The sequence below is a fragment of the Tetrao urogallus genome (genome assembly GCF_951394365.1).
Source record: "Tetrao urogallus genome assembly, chromosome: 1".
Classification (NCBI taxonomy): domain Eukaryota; kingdom Metazoa; phylum Chordata; class Aves; order Galliformes; family Phasianidae; genus Tetrao; species Tetrao urogallus.
The window spans coordinates 109,486,374-109,498,810 of NC_136813.1; the positions used below are offsets into that span (position 1 = coordinate 109,486,374).

At 39.1% G+C, this 12,437-nt stretch overlaps 1 protein-coding gene across 1 annotated transcript in view; it reads left to right on the plus strand.

The window, feature by feature from the left end:
* The window catches only part of SENP7 (SUMO specific peptidase 7), a gene marked incomplete at both ends in the record, with an annotated part of 40,160 nt that extends 32,784 nt beyond the window's left edge, over positions 1-7,376 (plus strand). Inside the window, 2 exons of the mRNA XM_079549387.1 lie at positions 3,069-3,219; positions 7,239-7,376. Coding sequence (XP_079405513.1) covers positions 3,069-3,219; positions 7,239-7,376 — 289 coding nt within the window. The remainder of the gene's footprint in view (positions 1-3,068; positions 3,220-7,238) is intronic.
* Positions 7,377-12,437: the final 5,061 nt, after the last annotated feature.

A 12,437-nucleotide genomic window follows, 5' to 3' on the forward strand; every position in this document is an offset into this window, starting at 1 on the left:
AATAGTTTCCATTTATTAGAAAGAGATGCTGCTGGTTGTATTTCTATGCTTAAAATACTTTTCTCTATGAAGATGTACCTCTCTGTTGCAAAAGGATTACTCGTAAGCAGCCACAACCATTATTGTAACAGCAATATAGAGGTTTGTGTGAGAAGCATGTCTTTGTTTTGCAGCCTAAATGTAATATGAAAATTGGGAACTGTATGCTGAATTGACTTCCTTCTATAGTTCAAAATAAGTAATACTAGTAAGGTATTTTAAATGAACACTTCAAAGTTTAAATGATACATTTTCCAATGGACTGACCTTCATTTTTTTTAATGGAGCTTTCAGAATTCCTGTCTTAAATCCACAGCTAAGTATGTACAAAAAAAATACAAACTACACTGACGCTGTCTACAAGCGTCATGTGTCAGGATACTAATATCAGGGTGGTATTATCTATTTTGAAAAGTGAGAGTAAAAAATTTATTCAGTCTTTTATGTGAAAAGTATGCAAGTATTGGAAGAGTTCATGAAATTTGCAGTTCTTTCATGTACTCCTAATGACTTATATAGCTATCACAGTTTTTAAAAGTTGCTAAAAAGTTGTATTCATTGTTTGAAGATAAACAGAATTGATCTTTTTGTACTCCGTTGTATTCACTTCACTGAAAGAAGCAAAAATCTGTAAACCAGGCACTACACAGAAAAGATCCTTCTTGTAGAAGTAAATCCTTCATAAAACTGCAGTGGGAGTAAATGGAAATCAGTTAATTTTTTGACAGTATCTATTCCCTAGAGAGCGACCATGTTTTTTTGGGAAGAAGAATAAAATAGCATTTTTAATTTTTAAATCTCTGTTTAATATATATTGATGTAGAGATTTATGCTTTGAGCTACTCCCAGAGATAAAATTCCAGAGAGTGAGATTTCTTGGTGTTCAGTCACAGAGGTGTCACAAAAAGAAAAAAAAAAAAAAAAAAAAAGAGATGATTTACTGAGATGTGAAGTTGGGAAAGCAGACAATCATAACTTCAATTTGCAGTTACACAATGAAAGCAGAAATTTAAAGAAAACTGATACAAAGGTTCCGTAACTTATTCTTTCATAGAATAGTAGAATGGCCTGGGTTGAAAAGGACCACAACCATCATCTGGTTTCAACCCTCCTGCCATGTGCAGGGTAACCAACACCAGACCAGGCTGCCCAGAGCCACATCCAGCCTGGCCTTGAATGCCTCCAGGGATGGGGCATCCACAGCCTCCTTGGGCAACCTGTTCTAGTGTGTCACCACCCTCTGTGTGAAAAACCTCCTCCTAATATCTAACCTAAAACTCCTTGTCTTAGTTTATTTTTCCCTAAGTTCATTTTCACTATGCTTTGAGTAGTGTTCAAACCCAAATAAATTAAAGCCTACAGTCATAAGTCCTTTTCTAGTACTTATGAATGCACTGAACGCTGTCTTTGAATTCTGTTTTATGTTTGGTTACTATTCACAGGTGCCATTTTTTTCAAAATTTGTTTTGAGTGTTTTATATGTATTTTTATTGTCAGAATTACAAGGCCTTGTGGAAATCAAACTGAGGTCTGACTTAGTGTGTGTAGTTTTTTTTAATCCCTGAAGTCAGACATTTATTTTCCAGAAATGTTCAGTGTTTGCAGCTATAACTGAAGTCAACAGAAAGGCATAGCCTTAGATGGATTTTTTTCTGGATTTTACTATTACCTTTCCTTTGTTCCGTGTGTGATCTTGTCATAAAACGATATCAAATTAGTGAGACGGAATTTTTTTGTGTCCCATCTGTGTTGATGGGACTTGATGACTGTGTTATTTTTGAATGCCTTTTGGTGACACACAGGATAATCTTTTCAATAATTTTTTAAGTTACTGAAGTTAAACTAATGGGTTTGTGATTTCTAGTGTCTTCTCTTTTACCCTTGTAAACTGGAACAATATTGGCTAGTTTCTAGTCAGAAGAGACCTCTCCAGACTGCCAAGATCTTTGATAGATAGTTGAGAGGAGTCATGGTTCATTACAGTTTTAATATCAGCAAATAGTCACTGCTCCCCCAGCTTACAGAACTGGGCAACGACAAGCCTGTAATTATTAAAGACCAAGGCTATCAAAATATTCAATGCCTCTGCCTTTTTCATTATCTCTATTTGTCAAATACCTAGCCAGTAACGTTCCAATATTTTCCTTAGTATTTTTCTTGCTATTAGCATACCATTGAAAGGTATTTTTGTTATCTGAAACATTATTGGCCAAATTTAACTCTAGTTGAACTTTAGCCTTTCATGTTTTCTTCCTGCAAATGCAAACTGCAGCTTTGTAATTTTCCTATGTAGCCTGACCTTGCTTAAAGATCTGAATCTGACCTTGTCAGACACTTGTGCCTTCAATCCCACGTTCAAAATCAGTAGTCAGTTCAGAAAGTGAAATCAGTGAGTTGCTACTGAAGCAAGAGAACAATAAAAAAACTGATAACAAGTAAGACGTAATCATTAAAGAAATGATCCTTTAAGTTTTTAACAGGTTTTCCAATGCTTTATACCCTAATGGGCTGCAAGGGTTATAATGGTGTAATTACAGCTGAAGTTCAAAAAGTGAACTTCAAAGTTGAACTTTAGTAGCTTTCTAAATTTTTCAAATTCTAATTTTTTTTAAGGTAGAAAAGCACTGTTGGCTTTTTTGGATGAACACAATAAAATCTGGGAAACATCACTTGAATTCCTCCTGGAGCTCAGGTTTAAAAATGACCTAGTATCCTAATAGCTTGAATAAACTCAATGCAGATGATGATAATGATTATTATTTTTAAATAATTTCACAAAACATCTTTTCTACTTTGCTTATGGTATATTATATGATGGAACTGAATCTGTGTAAGGTAGAAAATTGGATTGTGGGAATTTTATTATTTGTATGAATGTATTTTACTGATTCTGTGAAATAAATTGGTTAAGGCTATCTTAACATTTTGTCCAGCTACAGAACAATATTGAGAAGCGTCTAAAAACGCATTGAGCTTGAGAGATATTCGGTTTATTTCTCAAATATTAATCTATTTGCTATCTTTTATAGGTATCTTGAAGTAGAATGGGAAGCTAAACGAAAAACACATCGTGAATTCAGTAAATCAACAATGATTGACTTTTATCCAAGAGTGCCTAAGCAAGATAACAGTAGCGACTGTGGGGTGTATTTGCTACAATATGTGGAAAGCTTCTTCCAGGTACTAAAAGAATCTGCTTTTCCTATTCCCCTGTCTCGCTCCAATTTATAGGAGGGAGATGAGGTTCTTTTAATATCTATATACCCAGCGTGAGATTAAGAAACAACGGTTCATATGTTGTTGCATCCAGTTTATTACTAGAACCTAATCAGGGAGATGGGGAAGGGAAGGAGGGCAATAGAAAAGATGGAAAAGAAGCAGGAGTTGTGTAAAGCGGGGATAGTCACCAGCAGGATCTAGCAGCGGTCCCGTTGCATGGCGTTTGAAGGTCCCAGGCAGACGCAGCAGGGGGACGAGGAGCAGCAGCGAGGCCGGCCTTGGGCAGCAAGCAGGTAGATGAAGAAGTCGAGGAGCGAATCCTTGAAGCTGCAGCAGTGCTCAGGCAGCAAGCACAGGAGAGTTTGACAGCATGCAGGAGTCACCTCACGAGGAATCTGATCATCAGGAATCCTTCTTCTTCTTCAGGAGGGATCTGCTGCCAGAAACCTCTGTTCTTCTTCGTGAGGAATCTGTTGTCAGAAATCCTATCCTCATGGTTTTCAGTTCCTGTTTTATCCTCCTTGTTCTCCTGCCTATGTGACAAGGGTGGGCCTTCAGCAGGAGTCATTGAGTACCTCCTGAGATGGCCATCATCCTGAGATAAGTCCATACAAAGGAGCACTTCACAGCTATTTAGCTGCAGCTCATCTTGCTCTCCTTGCCCCTGGCCTTGTCCATTTGCGTCCCCCAGACAAAGGATCTCACAACCTTTGCCCAGGACTTGCCTGGACTTGTTCATGTGTGTCCTTCAGACAAAGGATTTCACAGTCCTTGCTCGGGACTTGAACAAGACCAACTGTGTCCCCAGCAAGCTTTGAGACACAGACGTTAACAGAGTAATATCTTACACCACCCCGTGACTCAAAGGTTGCTTTAAAATGGGACACAGATGATCCACAATGGTGAGAAAAGGATAGCAAGCATAAAGGTAAAGGAGGGAAGGGGGCAAGGAATCAAATATATAATATAATCATTACAAAAGATTTCTCAGGCTGGGCCCTGATTTGCTTGACTTCCCCATCAGTAGAGGAGGTTACAAACTACATAGGTGATACAACATACAACACCTTGCTCCAATTTATAGGAAGGAGAGGAGGTTCTTTTATTATCTATATACCCGGCGTGAGATTAAGAAGCAACGGTTCAAATGTTGGTTCGACCAGTTTATTACAAATCTTAATCAGGGAAATGAGGAAGGGGAGGACGGACACTATTATGATTATGGTAATGGGGAAGGGAAGGAGGGCGATAGAAAAGAAGCAGTAAGGAGTCTTTATAAGCAGCAAGAGGGAGATAGTCACCACCATGGATCCAGTGAGATTCGTAGTTCTGTCTTTGATCCTCGGTAGTGGAGGGTCGTCGGGCATTGTTGTTCTATTGATGACAACGACGACCATGGCAATGATGGCCCCTTTTCAATAGTTTCAGAGTGGTCGAGTCAGCTGTCTTTGGAGTGACAGCTCAAATCCAAAGTGGTTGAGTCAGCTCTCCTTTGAGTGGCAGCTTCTGGCTTTGGGATCTCAGCAGAAACTCCTTTGTTCCCATCTTCTGGGCCTTGCCAGCAGATAAGAGGGAGCAAGGGTGCTCTTCTGCATCCTGTTTCTCACAGAACATGATGGTATCGTTCCCCAATTTTCCCATACTTAGCTGGAGCTGTTTAGTCGCAGGCCAGATCTTCTACCAGTGAACACTCCTGAGTACTCTCATCTGCTCTTCTACAGAGCAAGCAGCTCTGGAGGAAGGGGCTTTCAAATGTTCCCAAAGCGATATCGATTGTCACACGGTTAGCACCCATTAGTTGCCTCCTCAACAAATCACTCAAAGTCTTATCACAAGAAATACCTCAGGAAGCAAGCTTTGAGCCAAAAAACAAAGAAGGATTCTCACATCCCCAAAATCACCTCAAACCATAAACTGCTATCTCTGAGAGAAATACCCAGGCAGAAAACCTGTGTTGCTTAGTGTCTAACATTGTCTAAGGTATTTGAGGAAGAGAACATAAAATCTCTTCTTTGTGTTGTGTCAGGAAGTCTTTGTGTCTGGAACACAAATGATTTCTCTGGGTTTCTTAGGCAGGCATTTCTAACCTTGTGGTTTAATATTGCATTTATTAACACATTTAAGGTCTGCAGCTGTAAGGATATCTTTGGATCCTATGTAGTTTATGCTTTTCTGACCTACTGATGGTACAAATACATGTTTTCTGTGTAGGTCCTCACTTCTTGTTGCCTTTCAAACTTTGTTCAGCTTTTCCTTTGGCCTTTGAATGTCACTGTGCAGGCAGCAGGTTCTGCAAAGAGATGGAAGTAGGATCCTTAAGAGACAATGCACAAAGCTTAGGGAATCTCTCTTACATGTTCAGTACATACTTCTAAATATCATCTTCTTGATCTTCCTCATGACCTGCTCTAGCAGCTCTGTGCCTTTCTTAAGTTGTGGGCCCAGGACTGAGCACAGTTCTTCAGGTGGGATCTCATGAGAGCTGAGTAGAGGGAGAGAATCGCCTCCTCTGATCTGCTAGCTAGCTTTCTTTTGCAATCCAGGGTATGGTTGGTTTTCTGAGCTGCAACTTCCCATTATCAGTTCATGTCAAGCTTTTCATCCCCTGGTACTCTTAAGTTCAGCAAAAGGCTGCCCTCTGTCCACTCGTTGCCCAGTGTGCAATCATGTGAATGACCTTGCACCTAGCCTAGTTGAATGACAATTTGTTTGCATGGACCCACCTCTTGAGCCTGTTGGAGTCTCTCTTGATGGCATTGTCCCTCCAACATCCCATGGCACTTCTCAGCTTGGTGTCATCTGCAAAATTCCTGAGGGTGCACTAAATCCCACTGTCCACATCTCTGACAAAAACGTTAAATAATATCAGTCCCAGTACCAACTCTTGAAGAACACCACTTATCACTTGTCTCCACTTGGACAGTGAGCTGTTGACCACAATTCTTTGAATGCAGCTACTCAGCCAATTCTTTATTCACCAAGTGTTCTATCTATCATATCCATGTCTCATCAGGTTAGAGTGAAAGATCTAATGTGGGCTGTGGGCTATCTGCTCTATTTGGCCTTCCTTAAGTAGCGAGTTTGGACTAGGTGACCTCCAGAAGTCCCTTCCAGCCTCATCCATTCAGTGATTTTGTGATAGGTAGGTAGAAGATGAATTTATTTATTTATTTATTTATTTTTTACCAGTGTTCTGAATTGCCCATTCTCTAACAATATGGAAGCAAGGTCAGGATGAGGTGTTTTTTTGTTTGTGCTAAACATAGCAGGACTCGCAGGCCATTCTCACTTTGCTTTCTTGAATTTACCACAGCTCTTTATTCACGGGAAGGGGAAGGTGAAAAATAGGTATGGCAAAAGAATGATGAGGGGAGGAAGAAAAAAACTTTGGCAGTTAAGGTGTAGTGTTGTGATCTTATTGCCAGAGCTAGCAATATTTCAGCCATTTAAATTTGCCTTCCTCTTTTGGTCCAAATTCTCCCCTCTCTATGTCGTACTAGAATTGCTGGCAGTACTCTTGTTTCTTTGTTTTCTTCTGTCAGACAGGCCAGCTCATGACAATAAAAAATGTGCCTAAGATTTGCTTGCTTGACTGCAGTATGCTTAATCATTCCACATAGCGTGATCCTACATGTGTGTTTTTTGACTGAAGTGCACCTGCTTCCTGTTAAATATCAAGAGCATGTCTAACTGCATTGAGAGTATGTAGAATTAGCATTGAATATGAGCTTATATTAAAGTATCTTTAAGAGGAAGTAGTGATTATCTGTTTTTTGTTTAGTAGCTCATGTTATGTGTGACTGTAATTATAGTGGAGGAACTGGAATTTAACTTATATCTTGACAACTATATCTCGTGATAACTTATTTATGCATGCTAGGTCTCAGCAGTATGGAAGGCTTTGGAATTCTTTTTGAAGGTTGTAATGGGAAATTCATGCTGCAAATATTCTTGTTTTTATTTCTTTCTCTTTTTGCCAGAATCCCATAGTTGACTTTGAACAGCCAGTGCATCTGGAGAAGTGGTTTCCTCGTCAGCTGATTAGAAGCAAAAGAGAAGAAATCCAAGACCTGATCTTGCAATTGCACTTTCAACAGCTCAGAGGCAGCAGAAGCTAATAAATCCTATCTTCCAGAACTGGCAGAGATCTGTCTATCTATCTATATAGGTATAAAGTACCTGGAACTCTGCTTCGCAGCATTTTGGCTCTGCCTCCCTTGCAAGAAAGAAAAAAAAAGTTGTTTTTTTTGTTTGTTCATTATGTATTTATGTAAACAATTATTTTACTTAGGGTTCGTTGATGATAGAATGCCATTGGAGGGGGGAGGGTTGTAGATAAGTGTAAATATGTAAGTTACAGCTAATACACGTGACTTGCTAATTGATTTTTTTAACTTGGAATATGAAAATGTGTACAGGTATGTGCAACAAAGATGTAAAAATATTTTGATCTTTTGGAGCCTGTTCTTTACAATTCTATATAAACTTTACAGAGTTGGATGAGCACATAGGAGTCAGGCCCAAAGATGGGTTTTTGACCTTTTACTGTGTCTCTTTCTACTCTGCAGTTCATACAGATAGAATGAATACTATGTATTGTTTTAATTTAAGGATATAATATTGATTCTCTTTAGAGATTTTTTTGTTGCTGTTGTTCTGTTTTGTTTCTGATAATATACAGAAATAGTTTGCATTTATCAGAATATTTTGCTGGGATTTGACACTTCTGGGTTTTAATTTTTTTCCTCCCTACATTTCCATCATAAAAATTTATTTGCTTGACAGTGAATCTTGAAATCTTTTGAAGTCAGAAGTGGGCTCTTCTGAATGTCCTTTATGATAACTCTTATCAGATTTTAGAAATCTTGCTCTCAAAATACGTGCTGGTACAGTATATGTAGGCAATAGATTTTTACTCCTAATTACTTTATTTTTGGGAGTTACTCCTGTGAGTCTTAAAGGCACCGTTTGCATTAGAAAAGCAAGTCGGTTGTGGCTCAATAAGATTGAGATATTTGAGAAATAAGCGTGTTTTCGTTTAGAAAGGATGTGGCTATATATATGGATTTAATATGTCTTTAAGACATGTTGCTTCTATATAAGACGTACAGAATTTATACTTTTCTTGGGAGAATTGAGTAAAGGCGCCCGAATATTTGAGTGTTTGAACTCAGGACTTGATTTGATAAACTAGTGCAAGTTTATCATGGTCTGTATGTATATTTATTTAGTTTTTCTCAGACAGTTGTCGTGGAAAACTTTAATAACGTTTTGGTATGCACACACTTTTTCCTGTGGTTATTACACGATAGATGGTGGCTGTTTTGAGTTTTGATGGTGGCTTTCTCCTGTTACCCACAGTAAGTTACTTAAATGTCACAGTACTCCCAGAAGAACCGTGTTGCAGATAACCACCAAAGCCATTTGTATAGTAAGTATATCTGCAAAACCAGAGGTCTCAAAGGAGGTAGGCTACAAAATCCAAGTAAAAATTGAGGGCATCCCAAAGACGTGGACAAATTTGTAGTGTGGCAGAATTCTCAGGGCCCCTTTCCTCAAGGCAACTCTGACACCTAGCATTTGGAAAATCCAGTCATTACTGCAGGTTCTACGCAGTCATCCAGAAAACCTGACAAAAAACAGTGTTGTTTCTCAAACCAGGAAGCATTCTTTCTGAAGAGCAGAAACAATTTCAGAACATAATTTGCTGAGCGCAGTTACTTTTTGTGTAACTGTGGGCAGCCTAGTGCACTTGTCTTGATTTTTTGTTTTTTTTCATTTCTAGTTCAGCTCAGTAGTTTATCACGACTCCCACCAATGTCTGTCACTCTCATCACAGAAATTTGTATGACTTTTATCCCACAAACCTCATCACTATCATTTCTCACTCCCAGGGATAATCTTTGTATTTATTGTAAGAGGTAAATTATAAAATGCAGAAATGTGTGCTTTTTCTCCACACCTTTTTAATGGATGAAATATTTTCAGTGTTCCTTTATTAAGAATACTTCAGACTTTTTCTTACATTAAAATTGGTTTATATCATAAAACAATATTTATTCTCTTTTAGATTAACTGGTTTATACGTAGATATTTAAAAGTAAAAGATATGTATAAACTTTTCTAATTTGGTTTTATAACAGCAAAGGATTGACTTTGTAGGCTAATGTTAACAATGTGCTATGGGGATGCTGATACATTTGATAATAAAAACCTCCAGAAGTTACCAAACGTGATTGTCACCATTCTTTTTGCTTCTGCCACAAAGAACCAGCGAGCTAAATATGAGATAATCCATCTTACAGCATTTAAGGTATGTCCTCAGTATGTCTCTTCTAACTCAATTTTTGGTCAAAGCAATTAATTGTTCTTCAGTCCTTAAAAGCGCATGCAGCTAGACTGTAGCTTCTTGGGGCAAGGAAGACTACTTTTTGAATCAGCAACCTTATAGCTTTCTCTAGTTAGGCTTAACAGTGTTGACAACCTGAATGACCAGCCTGGGAAATTCCTGGGTCAAGCAGCTGCAGTCCCCCTATTCCAGCCATATGCATGTAACACGTGTGGTGAATGCTAGGAAATGTTTGTGGATTAAGTTATGCTCCTTATCTATCTATCTACCTATTTACATATATATACATATATATGTATAAAATAAACTCTCCAGAGATAACTTATAGTAGCATTCTTCTATATAGGGTTATCAGACTGGCTCAGGGATCTTTTTGTGTATCTTCTGCATCTCCATTTCCCTTATCAATCCCTGTTTAATTTAAATGGTGGAGTGGTGTTTTGCATCAAAGCAAACCAATCTTTATAAGGCCCTTTAACCTGCATTCTGCAATTTGGTATCAAGGCATAGAATTGTACTTATGACATGCTAAACGTGAAAGAAACTGATACGTTCTGGCTCTGTGGGACTTGAAACTGGCTTCCGTAAGGAAATCTGAGTCATGGAGATTGGTGCAGAGTACTGTTGACAAACAAGAAACAAGATAAATAACTTGTAGGAGTTAAATCTTCCAAGAAAAAAAGATTAAAACCATTTTTTTTAAAATCAAACACCAGAGGAATGAACCATGACAAAGTGAGTGTGCTTTAAAAGTTATCTGCGGTCGTCTGTGATTGATCTCTGGCAGACACAGCTTCACAGCTATCTCTCTCTTCTTTTTGGGACACACATCCTAGGATGTAACCCTGAAATGAGGTTGCAATACTCAGTAATTACCATACCTTACAAAATAGCGAAGACTCAAAAGTCAAAGTGATAGCTCTCTGGATTGTGACAAGGAATTGCAAAACTACTTTCTGCAATTTCTTCTGAAGAAAAAGGTCTCTTAGGTTTCTAGCTTTAAAAAGCGAGGATTGTGGAATGAAACATGGAAGATCTGGAAAGGACAGAAAATTCTTCCATTAATGATTAAATAAAACCAGGACCAGTGGCAATAAATCTGTCCATTCTAACTGGAATCGGAAACACTGTTCAAGGATGAAGCATAGGCACCAGGGTCGTCTTTTACTGTTGAACAAGGTAAGATGTAGTCACCTGAGGAACAGTTCAGAAAAGGAGGAATATATTCACATTACACATTATAGACAGAGCAAATAATAAAGTGTCTGATTAATTTGATCAGTCTCTATGATGCTTCTGGTTGAAGTGCTTTACAGTACTACATGATGGAAGAAGTGGCAGAATGATAGGCTGTCCTGGGCTGATACATTGGAAGGCAAAGAGCCTTGGGCCTTGCTTAATGCATAATAATACAGAAAATAAGAAAACTTCTCAGGAAAGCTTTTTATTGGATTTCATACCCTTACGCTCATGCATTCTGAGAATTTTCTCTAAGTTCTACTGCATTCTTGAGGTGAGAGAACCTTTGCCTTTGTAGGTTTGTATACTGTTTCTTGTCTCTATTTGTTTGCATTTTTGCAGGTTAATGGAAGGAAGGCAGTCATGGCAGTGAAAGCTCTTGTGTCTGCAGAGGATGAAAAAAATCTGGTCTGTGTTTCTGAATCTAGCATCGTAGTATAGGCACCCAAACTGGCCTCAGAAGTCATTCTCTTTGCCTAGAGGTGCTCAATAGGTGTGCTTCAGCTCCCCAGGGCTGTTCAAGATACAGCTTCAGAGTGCTGCACAGCTCTCTTGCTGCCGCCAGCTGTGTAGTTACCTTGACAGAGCCAGCTGAGATGACAAGTGCTGGTCTGAGAGATCCAAAGTGTCTGGGAGGCTGTCAGAACAGCTCAGCGGTTTAATTTAAAGTGCAGTTCAGCAGTTTTGTGGGGAAAAAAAAAAAAGGAAAAAAGAGAAGCGTTTGTTGTTTTGAAAATACCAACTGGAGTTGTTACGTGTCAGAAGACAGAATAAATAAAGGCTGGTTTTCTTTGATTCCCGTGAGTGTCCTGTTCATAATATCTGGGATGATCAAAGCAGTGAGCAGCAAGTCCTGAGCAGTGCCACTTATTACACAGCCCCAATACGGTTTTTCTTGTGGTTTGACCTCTGCCTGCCATTGCGGGCTGGCTTCCATACACGTCTCTTTACTGAGCTGACCCCTGGAGAGGAGGGGAGCTAAGAGTGCTGCTGTTTTCCTGCACTCTCTGTCCTTTACACAGCTCTCCTTAACCCACCGTTTCTCCGGTTATCAGCACAAATCTGTTCTTAATGCTCATCTCAGATTACGTCTGAGCAGAGATGAAAGAATCGCCATTTGCCCAGGTTTTATCCTGGGATGTGAAGGGCAGTAGTGTGGCAGCAGATCTTCTGCTTTAGCTCAGACTCGAGCAGCAGGACCTTGTTGCCTCTGTCACCAGCATGACACCCACAGAATGACTGTTTCACTCTTATCTCTGTGCTCATCAGTGCTACAAGCAAGTCAGTGCGTTCTTAGGTACATATATGAGTAGAGGAAGAAGACAAAGCTCATGGAGACCTTCCACTGGAGAGCAGTGTGCTCGCACTGATACTGTGGTCAGTATGACTTTTAAAAACAGACAGAAATTGAAGAGCCTATGAAAATACATGGTTAATTAAGTGTGAAAGGTGTGTCCTTGTTTGGACTGTCTGTTAATGGTATGACAAGCTCCAGTAAAGAGCTTAGCTGGCCAGATTAAAATTAAAAAATTGTCTCAGTCCATCTGCCAGCTCTGAGGCGTTTACTTCGTCACCTCTCCTTGTTTCTTCA